General features: G+C 41.7%; 1 protein-coding gene across 1 annotated transcript in view; it reads right to left on the bottom strand.

Moving 5' to 3' along the window:
• The window catches only part of SLC2A12 (solute carrier family 2 member 12), a 47,398-nt gene that overhangs the window by 9,340 nt on the left and 23,517 nt on the right, over nucleotides 1-14,541 (bottom strand). The window contains exon 3 of the mRNA XM_081094041.1: nucleotides 4,040-4,162. Within this exon, the coding sequence (XP_080950167.1) occupies nucleotides 4,040-4,162 (123 nt within the window). The remainder of the gene's footprint in view (nucleotides 1-4,039; nucleotides 4,163-14,541) is intronic.

Raw genomic sequence — 14,541 nt, 5'->3', positions numbered from 1 at the left:
CCTCCGTCAAACATCCTGAACTCCTGCAACTGTTCTTCACAAACCACGTTAGAGAGGACACGTGTCTCCAGGCATGGGCCATTCTTACTAAAGGCTATTCTTGCCAAATGCAAAAATGTAGCACAGTATTTTGCAGACCAGCTGTAAGGCAGATAAGCTGGACAGGAACCCGGCGTAATACATGTAACAACATATAACTGACCAAATAGTGCATATAAGCAATGGCTAAGCCTCCCTTGGGGGACAGTTTTGGATATCAATCTCCTGTCTCCTTTACCTGCTGCAAGTAAATAAAACTACCTAACATGTCTCATTCTTGACTAGAACACCCAAGCAGCGGACCCCTTGAGTTTGGTAACAATAGGTCGCATGTCCATGTCATCCAGATTGCACTTGCACTTGCTTGGTGGACACACTGCAAGCCTCTTAAAATATTTAAACAAACTTCTAAAAAACATTTTACTCAGAGCCGAGCACAGCACGGCAGCTGTGTCATGCCCCCTGCGAGTAAGTCTGTCTCTCTGGAACACTCCTTTATTGACAGCGAACTTGCACTAGGAAGGCTGGTGTCCAAGGACTTGCTACCCCTATGTTTTGACTTGGAAAACTGATTATTTGAAAGCAAGTATAGAATTTCAAACTTAGCCCAGTTAAATGCCATCTACAGATTTCAGACTACCCCGGGATTTGTAAAAAGTGGATTCACTTTCCCAGTGTTGGTTCTACAAACCCATGAGGACATCACACATATTCGCTATTCTTCCCAGAGGTTCGTGTCATCTTTTTCTGTCCCTTATCATTTCCATCCTTCCTCTTATATTTCTCTTTCTCCACATCAAATAGCAGATAGGGTGTGTGTGTGTGTGTGTGTGTGTGTGTGTGTGTGTGTGTGTGAAAGTGAAGGCACAGGTCTCAGAGTGTGATTTGAGCGGGAGAGGTATGGTTGGTGTTAATGACTAGTTCCTGTGTTTCCTTTAATCTTGGGCTATTTCTAAAAAAGTAGGAAGGATACAAACATTTTAAAATCTTATATAAAAACTTAAGCCATGCTTATTTAACAACTGCAAACGTTCCGTAAGTAGATGTACTTTAAAAAAAGTGGTTGACAAGATTCAGAAGTACTATATAAAGATATCCTATCTAATAAAAGAGTAATATGCAAAATAACCATCACACCCTTACTCCATCATTCCGTCACAAAGATGGCGGCAGCCACGGAGCTGGAGTAAGCAGGAGGCTTGGTTGCCCCCGGCGATGGAGGAAGCCAAGCTTCCCGCCTGCCCTGGCCCGCCCTGAGCTCCACTCAAGGCTACAAAGTTTCAATTATAGAAGATAAATAAATCCCAGATACCTGCTTCCAGCTGTGGCCGTGGCCAGCCTGAAAACGGCCCTCAGCCCCTCACCCAGGCTGTCCAGGCACCCTAGCGGGACCCCCACCCTGATCCGGGACACCTTTCAGGGCAAACCAGCTGGCCCCCACCCATGCACCAGGCCTCTATCCTATATAGTAAAAGGGTAATATGCAAACTGACCCTAACAGCAGAAAGACTGGGAATGACTGGTCACTATGACACACACTGACCACCAGGGGGCAGACGCTCAATGCAGGAGCTGCCCCTTGGTGGTCAGTGCACTCCCACAAGGGGAGCTCTGCTCAGCCACAAGCCAGGCTGATGGCTGCCAGAACAGCAGTGGTGGTGGGAGCCTCTCCCGCCTCCTCAGCAGCACTAAGGATGTCCAACTGCAGCTTAGGCCTGTTCCCCACTGGCAAGTGGACATCCCCCCGAGGGCTCCTGAGCTGCCACAGGGATGTCTGACTGCCAGCTTAGGCCCGATCCCCTGGGGAGTGGGCCTAAGCCAGCAGGTGGACATCCCCCGAGGGGTCCCAGACTGCGAGAGAGCACAGGCAGGGCTGAGGGACCCCCCCAAGTGCACAAATTTTTGTGCACAGGGCCTCTAGTACTAGTATAAATATCTACATTTTTTAATATACATCCACTTTTGAGAATTTATATATAATATATGCATATTATTCACATTCTTCCAATGATTTTATGATTGTTTTTATACTTTGCTTCAATCACAACCCAAATACATAACTTAAAATTGATTGATATGTTTCTTAAAATCTGTAGGTTTTACCTCCATTTCTCCTCCCCACCTTTCCCCTCACTTTACATTTTTTATGAAGAAACTGGGTCATTTGTCTCATAGTTTTCCCCAGGCGGGATTTTGCTGATTGTCGTCATATCACATGACCTTCTGTCCTTTGTTTCCTGTAAGCTGCAGTTTAGATCTAGAGCAGCGATTTTTAGCCTTTTTCATCTTATGCACACATAAGCTAATGACTAAAATTCTGCAGCACACCAAAAATACAGTTTTTTGCCAATCTGGCAAATAAAATTTATAATTTTGATTCATTCACATGGGACAGTTATTGTTGTGCTGGCTGATATTATTTTTTTATTTGACAATCTAAAGGGAAGAGGTTGTGCCCCTGACTGAATAGTCAGGTATTGCATTTTTTTTTTCGTTCCAATTTTTAGTATATGTGCTGCCAAAGGAGCACCAGGTATTGCATTTAAAAAAATTCTTGTGGAACACCAGTTGAAAATAGAGGCTTAAGAAGATTTAGATTTTCTTGTTTCTTTGTTTGCAACCTCTCTTTCTCTCTCTTTCTCCCTCCTCCCCCTCCCCCACTATATCCATATATATATATATATATATATATATATATATATATATATATATATGAAAACTCAACTCCTTGGTCAATTTTGGAGGATGCTGGGGAACTATCTCATTATTTCAAAAACTAAACAATAAAGAGAAAGTTTCAAGTATTTATCTTTCCTTTCTTATATGACCCATACGTCAGGGTAGGTAAATAACTATTACTTATTATAAATTCCTTCTAGTAGTTATAGAAGAAATTTCTCCTTAGCATAGTATTAGAGATAAAAATTTAGAAGGAATGATAGAGAGAAAATAACAGATCTGGGCAATAATGCTCAAAGGAAGTGGTTGCAACAAAGTGGGAGACAAGCAAACGACATATGCCTCGATGGCAGGACACGCAATCACCTACAAAGGAGTTTGCAAATAAAGAGACAAGAAAACCCAAATCTCTTCAAGCTTCCAGATCTAAACAGCAGTTGTCAGGAAACACAAGGGACAGACGGTCACGTAATATGACGGCAATCAGCAAAATCCCGCCTGGGGAAAATGATGAGATGAATGACCCAATTTCTTCATTAAAAATATAAAGTAGGGGAGAGGGGAGGAGAAAGGAAGATGAAACCTACAAAATACAAGAGACATATCAATCAATTGTAAGTTATATATTTGGATTGTGATTCAAACAAACAAAATATAAAAAACAATTATAAGACACTCTGAAGAATGAACAGATTGGATATTGACACCAAGGAAGTTTTATTAATATTTTAGGTGGATAATGATAGTGTGGCTATAGTTTTATTTCTTGTTTTATTTTTTTAAAATATGTTTTTATTGATTCCAGAGAAGAAGGGAGAGGGAGAGAGAGATAGAACATCAATGATAAGAGAGAAACATCATTTATTGGCTGCCTCTTGCATGCCCCCTGACCTGGGGCCCTAGCCTGCAACTCAGGTACGTGTCCTAACCAGGAATCAAACCTGTGACCTCTTGGTTCATGATTCAAGGCTCAAGTACTGAGCCACACTGGCCAGGCGTGGCTATAGTTTTTAAATGCCTTATCTTTTAGAGGTCCATGCTGAAATGTTATACACAAATGACATGCTGTCTGAGATGTGCCTTAAAATAATGTGGGGGGATGAGCAGGTGGGGTTTTAAGTGAATTATGGTTGACAACCCTTTAAGTTGGGTAGTGGGTACATCAGGTTCCTTGCTACTCTTTACTTTGGAATGTGTTTGACAATGTCCACAGAAAAATACTTTGTTTTGCCTTTTTTTTTTTTTTTTCTTAGCTGAGTGTGCTTCCCTTACATTTGCCCTAAGAGCACAAAGGCATTAGTGGAAGAGGACGAATCCTTACCGGTCACAGTCAAAAACGTCAGCGAGATGAGGAGGTTGATGCCCCAGTTCATGCTTGAAGTTAAAGCCATGGCTCGACCTCTGATTCCACCGGGAAAAATCTCGCTGAGCACCAGCCAGGGCACTGGAGGAAAAGGCAGAGGGGGCAGGGACAGCAAAATTATCAAAAAGCCATTGACACCCAGGGGTGGCCCACGGATCTCTGCCCTAGTCTTGCCTGATTTGTGGTCGGAGAGCAGAGCCATGTGCCTCCGCCTTACCTCCAGCCAAGTGGGGAAGGGTTCAGGAGGAACTCTGAGAAAGCCTGGCAATGGTCCCCAGAGTAGAGACGGGGATTTGAAATGCTGTGTGTGACACAGGCCTGACAAATGCAAATGAGAAGGGCAGTGGGTGGGGCCACCTGCCAAGCACAGAACCTTAAACGTCAGTGCCTCCGGGCCCTTTCCTGTAATCTCGTTTGCTCTTGACCTTGGAGAAATCCAACATCATAGCTACTGAGTGAGTAGAACATAATACTCTCACTTGTCCTGCTTGTGCTTCCTTAGCCTGGGGCAAGCTAAATAGAGAGAACCTCTAAATTAAATAGAGCTCCAAGATTTGATTAGCATACCAGACTCAACACATTTGAATCTCTGAAAGGAGACTCTTCTTGGCATGAACACTGATCAGAAGACTTTTTATTATCTGAGAGTGACAGGGAATCTTATAGGACCTGCCTTACGGACTTAGAAAGGGGAGTGGAGGAGCAAATGAACTTATCTCCTACTCCCAGCCTATCAAACCGAGTTTGCCTAATACATTGGCTGCGAGTTCCTACAAATGGGCTGAGCAATTTACAAAATTTACCTCATCTGATCCTCACAAAATCCTACCAGACAAGAGCTATTACTGTCTGTCTTTTATAGAACAGGAAATTGAGGCTTAAAGAGTTAATAATTAGCCAAGGTCATGGGGCACATAAGTGGCAGAGGTGGCATGGAGCCCTGGCGCCCAGTCTCTGGAACTCATGCGTTTTAATCACGGTGCTGTGATTGGTGGCGGCTCAATAAATATTTGTTAATGATTAATTAAATGCAGAGTTCAAACATAGTTTGATTCTGAGGAAAGGATTTAGGAGCTGTCCAGCCCTGGCTCACTGCTGACTAAGTCACCTTGTGTTGAAAGGCCAACAATTATATGTCGACCAGCTGCACTGTCCTAGCCCAGAGGAGGTGGTGGGAGGAAGGAGCCAGAAGCCAGGGAGGGTCCCACCAGCCAGCAACCACTCGGGCCACCTATGCCAGAATCACACAGTCAGCTGTGCCTCTAATTTAATGTCTTCCGTGATACTACCACACTATGGAGGAAACATCTGCTCCTAATAAATTTGCTGTTTTCAAGTAAGAAAAATAAAAATATAATAGAAGAGGGCAGGAAAAACATTTTTTTCTTGTTTATCTTCTCCAAGTAAATCGATATAGGGTTATCTCTAAAGCCTGGAAGAAAATGACCATGATTATTAGTGTTCTAATTCACAGGGAATTCAGAAACATACTTCTACATCACCCACCCCCCCCCCCCACTTCTTGCCCTTCACTAGGTTCTCGCAGACTCTGTCCTTAGAGATCAGTGCAGGGCTCCGGCAGCCTTGCCTGATGGGATCAAGACTGGGATCCGGCTCAGAGTAGAATGACAACTGCATCATTCTGGTGAAGCCTTTGTAATAACCTGTCCTTGGGCAAATACAAGATAAAATTATGTAAATTCTACTTTTCGAAGCTAAACAATCTATATCACAGACCAAGGCCCCTGTGTCCCTTCCTGCCACGGTTCTTTAACATGGTTCATGGTAGAGCAGAGGGCCCCAACAGCCTTTTGCTCAGCAGCCATGAGGAGGAGGTGAGGGAAGCACACGCTCATTTTCTTTAAGTGAGGGCATTAGCACAGGTTTTCTTTTCTTTTTTTAAATATATTTTTATTGATTTCAGAGAGGAAAGGAGAGGGAGAGATAGAAAAATCAATGATGAGAGAGAATCATTGATTGGCTGCCTCCTGCACACCCCTCACTGGGGATGGAGCTCGAAATCCTGGCATGTGCCCTGACTGGGCATCAAACCTTGACCTCTTGGTTCATAGGTTGATGCTCAACCACTGAGCCATGCCAACCTGGCAGCACAGGTTTTCTTGATTTACTTCCATCCCCACCTCATCACCTCTTCACCCTGTTCTTTCCTTTGCCACCTGTCATACTGAAGCCTCTTGGAATCATTTAGTGGGGCCTGGGGATTGTCATTGCTGAGGTCATCAGAGCCGTGTTGGCCACAGATGAGAATGAGCTGGTCCTGCTGTTACAGGAAGTGTGGTCTCGCCAACCAGAAGATGGAACAGATGCAGGAGGTACTAGGTATAAGTGCTCAGTCTGAACTGCCAAGAGCTTGCCTAAGAGCTTCCCACCCAGTTTCCACACTGATCGCCTTTCCGAGGCTCGTATCCAATGCAGCACCGAGCCACGCCCTCGGGCAGTCTGACCCGTCAGTGGGCAATGCACTGAATATTGAAAGTGACTTCCCTCGGCCTCTCATGGAAATGTGTTGGGCAAACCTTACAGCTGACATTTCAAAAGATAATGTAGCATTGCTGAAAGCTTCTACTTCTTTTCAGAAAGAATTCTGAATTCCTTCTAAATTCTACTTCTCAGAGAAAGAATTCCAGAACTGAAGCCTTGGTTTATCTCATAGACTGGATGTTGCAACAAAATTGATGTGTTTCAACAAGGATAGTTCACCTCCTAATATGGAGTCTAAGTCAAAAATAAGGAGAATATTATTTTAACCATAATTTCAGAGCCATAAAATCACAGGTTTTCAGATCCAGAGAGAGTGAAATAAAAACCAAAATGGCACCTGCAGCAAGAGAGAACTTAATGAAAGGGTCAGAGCCTCTCCAGGACTTAGGAGCAAGACAGGGCCAGACTCTGGCAGGCCTCCGTGTCCCTGGGCGTGGGCTGCGAATGCCCCAAACAGAACAGGCAGAGAAGCCTTGTTTCAGTCCGTACAAGGGTACAGACCCTCACCTGCGGATTTGATACGTTGGTATTTATAATGTAAAGTTTCTTAAAACCACTGATGCTTTTTCGAAGGAGATGGCCTAATTTCTCCCCCAAGGAAAATCAAGCTATTCCCACACGCCACCGTAGAGAAGCGGTGGCTCTCCCTGGCTGTCCTCACTGTCCCCTTCCCTGATCATGGCCCACAGGAGATGCTATGTGCTATCTGCTTGGGAGGAATCCAGAGAGTATCCAGAGACAAAGTGAATGCCTGCCGTGAGCTCAACCACTGCAGTTTAGCAGGTCCTGAAACAATCCTCCTTGACCCCTATTATTCCACCTGCAACCCCACCACCCCAGGACTACCTCAGCAATCTCTCTCTCTCTGCAAATGTCAGCATCTGCACGCCGTTCAGGCCTTCCCTACGCTGCACGGATTTGCTGGGAGATAACTGTGCACAGATATTGGACTCACATTTCACATGATATTAAATCAGACTGCCTGTCAGAACCTGCCTGGTTCTGATGAAATCTGCAGAGTGTTTATGGCTGCACAGAGTGTCATAAAAAGACCATGATGGGCAATAAGTTAAAGTGGCTGTGTGTGCAGTGGAGGACATGGGCCTGGATTAACAGGGGCTGTCAGTGGTAATGGCTGAGCCCTGCCACATGTAAACCGCCATGCGCATCTCCTCCCTCCTCCATGTTGCTGCCACTGGCACAGTGTTTCCCACTGAGGCTGTCAGTTCCCTCCCTGTGCTCCCAGATTTAAACCTCGGAGCGCTCCGGGCACACTTTCTGTTTGGCTGGAGCTCTTCCTGAACCACCTGGTGTGGTAGCCGCAGGTTTGAAAGTCACATGGAAGTTTTGAAACTCTCACCAGAACACTCCTACCAAGTTTGGAGGAAGTTCTGTGCTTTGGCTGCAGACTTTTTAACAACTTGATTTGCCCAGGAGCCAATCCTATACTTTGAAGTATAGGAGTGAAGCCAAACTCCTACGGTTTCTACCGCCTTTGCAAGTAGCATGCAGCACACCCATCTCTCTCATTGCAAAGGGCTACTTTCATGTGAATTAGAAAGAGAATATACCCACTTTCTTCCAACCAGATGTTTAGGTTCTGGCCTCATAAGTTCCCTAAGTGGGAAAATTACAGTATTTAAGAAATATATTCCACCATAGATCACCATCTCCCACATCAACAATGATGTGTTAGTAGCTTTAATTTATTTATTTATTTATTTATTTATTTATTTATTTATTTATTTTTGTATTCTCTCTTCTCTAAGTCTCTTTGAGTTTTGTTCACTCCTGGCCTTGTCGGGGGGAAAAATTCACCCAAGCTGAATTTCTTAAATGACAAACCAAGACATTCCAAGGTGAATGTCACTTACTTCTAGAATTACATGATTCATGTATTCTCTTTAAATAGGTAAAATTTATTGTTCTGAAGAATAATGAAAGTGGATGGGGAGTTGAAGAAATTTTATGATAGTAAAGTCATTCAATTCTTCTAATTAACAACCAAAGTTATTTCTAATATCAGCTGATAACTTGTATAGGTCATACTTCAGTTTTGTTGAAAGCAAATTATTGAAAACATCTAGGCTTATAAAAAGATTATTATCTAGTTATTAGAGTCTTGCCCTAACTGGTTTGGCTCAGTGGATAGAGCGTTGGCCTTCGGACTGAAGGGTCCCAGGTTTGATTCCGGTCAAGGGCATGTACCTTGGTTGCGGGCACATCCCCAGTAGAGGGTGTGCAGGAGGCAGCTAATCGATGTTTCTCTCTCATTGATGTTTCTAACTCTCTATACCTCTCCCTTCCTCTCTGTAAAAAATCAATAAAAATATATTTTTTAGTTATAGGAGTCATTTTTCACCCAACACATACATCAGTATTTCCAGTCGTCTCTTTAATTAGTGTTTCCGGGGTTTTTATAATGTGTGACATGTATCATAAGATTTCTGATGGGCAAAAGGTGTGCTTTCTTTTAAGTGGAAGAACACATAACTGGGGAGAGGGGAAGGAGAAATGTTAGGAAACAGATTTTTTTGAAATTCAAATTTATTTCCTTTGAAGTATCATTAAAGGACCATTCTGGAAAATAAAGCCCAGGAGTATGCAAGTATGCATATCCTAATTTGCAGACCACTGAATCAGTGTTCAAAATGCAAGGGGGCGGGAGGAGGGGACGGAGAGGGAAGGGAAGCTATAAGAAATTAGTCTTTTCTGGTTTAAACTATAACTTGAATGTCAAGTTTCAGACGTAACATTCCATGTTGTGCTTTTTCATGCCTGATGCTTTGGACTTCAATCAGAAAAGTTTATAGTTTTTAATGTTGCAAGTGCTCCTTGGAAAATTTCGTAACCTTGTGTTCTGGAAAATAGTAAAGTAAAAAGTGAATGCTTGTGCTTATTAAGATAGTGTTAAAACCTTAGTCTGTCTCTTTAATATCGCTACTGTCCAATATTTGTAAGTTTCAAGGTCATAGGGCTATGGTTGTGCTGAGCTGGAAATAAAGTTCAGCATAGATGTATTATGTGAACAGTTGCTGACGGTAACAGATGGATGGTGTCATCCTGTCCAAACACTACAAACGCAATTTTAGATTCCTTGGTTCTGTTAGTACTACTGCTTCATCATCTGACTCCAAAGAGGAAAATAGGATTTAATTAGATTAGAGTACAATATTTCTTTAAAAGTTTTGCCTCTTTTGTTTGAATGCAACTATAGTGTAAAACCCTTCAGACACTATTTTTTTTGTTTATTTTTTCATTATTTTAATTCCTAACACCAGAGGATCAAATAATTCACCACTTTAATCAATCAAAATGACCTCTGACTTAATTAACTAAAAAAGGAGCAGTAGCAGTATGAATATTGGTAATTACTGAAACCTAAGATTTAAAAAGGGGGGATAAAAGGGTTGCAAGATCTTAAAGGTAACACAAACCCTGTGTGTGAGTATGATTGTGTAATGGCTGCACTTGATAACAAAGCTCTCCTGTGTAAAGAATAACAATTTGTGCAATATACCTTTTCTGTAAAGATATGTAATTATCATAAGAATGGTGGGAAAGGATGATAAACACTAACTGTGATAGTTCTGCATATCAGGGGCCGGGGTCTAAGGAAAAATATGAAGAGTATCTTTTGAAACATTTGATGTCCTTCTGGTCTGTAAGCCTCTCTGCTCTAAAACCAATATATTTTAGAGTGAAGCAGCCAAATAAACTTCTAAATTAGAATCTATTGTTCTACATCTCTGGAGTTGTCATAATCTTTAACTGTGCAAAAATCTCATGAAAAATTTGAAGAGCTACAGTTATGTAGGTATAACATCTAAATTTAGCCCTAGCTGGTTTGGCTCAATGCATAGGGCATGGCCTGCAACCCAAAAGGTCCAGGGTTTGATTTGGGTCAAGGGCATGTAGTTCAATTGCCAGTTCCTCCCCAGCCTGGGGCCTGGTGGGGCATGTGCAGGAGGCAACCAATCGATGTGTTGCTCTCACATCAATGTTTCTCTTTGTCTTTTCCTCCCTCTTCCACTCCCTTTATATCAAAATATCCTCGGGTGAGGATTAAAAATAAAAATAAATTTAAGTGTTACAGCAGATGGGTCTTATGCTTTCTACTGATACCCATCCTCCAAAAAGCTGGTTAAACTCCACAAAACCAAACTAAGCAAAGCTAGGCTCTATAATCTTTGAGCCTTAAAAAAAATCTATTTTTTTGTTAAAAGCAAAAAAGCAGGATATTTGAGGTGAGAGACAGTTCCCCATGGGTCTCTTGCTAACTGCCTTTGTGCCAGGAAGATAGACATAGTGTCTCATCTGAAGCAAAGGTATTTTTTACTGTCCAGTAAATTAAAGATAAAGTCTTCCTGCAGAAAAAAATCAAGCTGGTGCAGCTGCTGATATTCTGGCTGATATTGTTATTGCTAGCAGTAATAAATGGTTCTTTGCCTCTGACCATGCATTCTTTTGCCAACATCCATAAAACTGGGACAGGCCAACTTGCTAGTTTGCAAGTGGTCTAACATACCATCCAGTTTGCAGTTCTTGAGAGTTTGATTACTTGTGGCTATGGTATAATTTTTCTACAAAGATCTTTTATTGCTATTATTAACTTTGGACTGCCCATTCATATCTGAGGGATTTAATGTGATTCTTAAGCCTGAAATAATCCATTGAAATATTCCTAAGAGCTCTAATACTAATTAAGTGAGCAAAAACAACCCCCAAATTCCAGGTTCAGATTTTCACATATTTCTCTTCAGAAAACCATGAAAGAATTACCTTAAATTATTTTTGGTAAAAAGACAGGTTTTAAAACATTCAACTATTAAACTAAGATAGGAATAGCCACCCCATGATATGGCAAATCACAATCTTTATTTCTTTTTCCAGGGGAAGGTCTGGGTCTCATATTTGGGGAAAACAATAGATATTTGGGGATGAATATTACATCTTAACATCATAAAAATTTTAAATGCCTTAATTTTAGTACATAAAAAACATCAATTTTCTTTAGTCATCAACTGAATTGGAGATGACCCTGAATTCTCAATTGAGTAGCTTTACTCAGATATAATTTTTGATCAAATGTCCAGAGAGTTCTACACAAGCCACGTTTATCTCTTATTCCCTAGATATTGACTCAGATTCATGCCAGAGGAGATCAGGCTGTATCAACCCCAGACTGGAGAGAGAGAGCTTCCCTTTAATCACAGAAGCTGAGAGAGGTCCAGAAACATCTCTCTGTCTCTCTCTCTCTCTTTGAGATGTTTTTGACTCATCTAACAAATATTTATGGAGTCCCTATTGTGGGTCAGACCCAAGGAAACAACAGTGAGCAAGACAGTTTTTGTGCACAGAGGACATAGAGTCTACATTAGTCGCACCACCTTATACGAGTAGGCGTTGGGTGTTTCTCAGCCGACATCCATCGCATCGATCACCTTTCACAAAGCCTAGGGATTTTCTGTACCGCCTGTCTGTTTTTCTAGGAAGCTCTCTTGACTGTAGGTCATCCAGAATTGAACCATATTCCAAGCCACCAATGTATTTTTTTTTCTTGACCCGACTAAAATGGTCTATAGAAGGGAGGTCAGGAGGACCATGGCATCACAATTCAGCATAAGGTACGGAGCACTACCTGTGTTCTGACATGACTTAAGCAAAATGCCTGCTGAGGTCAGTCCTGGCATTATCAGAGCTACTCATCTCAGTTTGACCACAGCCAGATACATAACAGCACCAGGAACTAAATGTACTGAGTCTCTGCTGCAGACCAGACACTAAACCACATGCAGATTGTTCCATTCAACCTCACAATTACACTGTGAGATGGACAATATTGCCCCATTTTCTAGGTAGGGAAACTGATGCCTGCAGAGATGAATTGACTTGTCCAAAGTCCTACCTTGTGGGACTGGGACACAAAATGATGCCAAAGCCTCGTCCCAATTCAAACACCACATTATACAGCCTTGGGAGGCTTTCTTGCTGTTCTCCTAAACCTTCCGCTCATGTCCCTCTCAAGGCCATTCAACCTGCCATTCTCCCTGCTGAAAACTCCCTTCTCCCAGAGTTTCACACTGCCTTCTTCATATGAGCCATAGCCCAAATGTCACCATCACAGAAAGGCCTCTTCTGGCCATCCCATCGGAAATAACCCTCCTCCAAGAATGCTCTCTCATTTATCCCTCTTCATTTTGTATCACTCGTCCTCCGCCTGAATGCTAACCTCTCTCTTCCTGACCTGGGATAGTACCTCTCTTTATTTTCTTGCTCATTGCCTGTCCCCACACTCGTTCCATGAGGGCAGGGTGTGGTTTTCACTCAGCCATCTCTGAATCTGGGTGAGCAACACACACGTGCTGGATGAGTGAGTGAATCAGTGAACCCCCAGGCTTTCCCTCTCTCTTCCTTTGTTGGTCACTCCAAGGTGCTATCTTGCCTGAACTCCTGCTTATTCGACAGAAGAGATTGGGGCAGATGATTGGGGATCACCTGTCAGTGTTCAGTATGAATACAAAGGTAGTAAAAGGATGGCAGTCACAGTCGCATACCAAACTTAATATGTGACCTTGGACAAATTCCTTTCATTTGGTCATAATGAAAATATATATAATCACGAGATGGAAGAGGAGGTTAATTAATTGTACAGACGTAAGAATCTGTGGATTTAGAAAAGCACTGGGAATCACTGTGAACAGAACAGCCACACACATTTTTCTGAGTTACATTTGCTATTTTAAGAAGGCTGGGTTTCTACACAAGTATCACCTCAAATGAACTCATGAGATAATAACTTTATGCCTTGTGTTTGGGCTCAGCTCTGCTTTACTTATAAAGCATGGGGCTCTAAGTCCTCACAATGTCAGGACTCTTCCATTCTATCCCGATGCTTGAACCACGACAGAAAAATACTGTTATTAAAAGAAGCTAAAACAATGATCAGGATCACTCCAGAAACACTGTGGAGAGTGAGGGTAAGATTTTGAACATATTTTGAAGTGAAAGATCAGTTATGGAAAACAAAATGTTTAATAATAGTCTCCAGTAAAAGCAATGGAGTATATATTCTGATTTTATTTGATGGAAGAATTTTAGTATTAGTTGTAAAGAAATGCAGGGCTGAGGTTCTTAAACTCTTTGGGTCATGAATTCCTTTTTAGAATAATATTTTAAATGCATTAAAATATAATACATGAGATTGCTTGGTATCAAATTCATTTCCCCTCCTGAATTCCAGATTCTAGAGCAACCTGTTATTTTACAGTTAGAGGACCAGAGAGTGGAATGACATAGAACATACACGCAATTCTAAAAAAAATAGAAACACTCCTTTGGCAGAAGAAATTATGGCATGATTTAATGCAATTAAGGAATGCTTTTTTAAGCCAACCCATATTTAAGGTTTAATGAAAATGGTATAATCTTGCTTTCTATTTTACTTTAGAACAACATGTACATTTTCTTTTATACCTCTATTTACAGAAAGGATTTGCTTTATTACAAGCAATCAACTCTCTAAATGAAATATCTGAGAATAATCACATTAGGTTAATAAGTTTTAGAAAGCATTCAAGATCTAGTATGAAAATCTCACTCCTAATAAAAATCTTCTTAAACCTCCCACTGGTTTTTGCAGCTTATACCAATGCTCTAGAATACAATTTTGGTGATTGAATTGGAATTCCTGTGGTATGCTTTCTTCAGAAAAGAAAAATAAACTACAACATAAATATGGACAAAAATGACTGATCCTTAGCGAGGGGAAAAAAAGAAAGGAAAATTACTCAAATCCCTTCTAAAAGCTCAAGGAGAATCAATAGCCCCAAACCATAGATGGGAAATCGCTGCTTGTTCTACTTAGAGCAAGCGGCTGATGGGAATGCTGTCGCAGGCTGCATGCTTCCCAGCCTCGGGAGTGAATGCCTAGCTCAGTCCTCGGCATTACAATTACA

This window comes from Myotis nattereri (assembly GCF_964212035.1).
Source record: "Myotis nattereri genome assembly, chromosome: 6".
In the NCBI taxonomy this organism is placed as follows: domain Eukaryota; kingdom Metazoa; phylum Chordata; class Mammalia; order Chiroptera; family Vespertilionidae; genus Myotis; species Myotis nattereri.
Note: the sequence above shows the minus strand (reverse complement) of the source record. Positions and strands in the feature narration are given on the sequence as shown.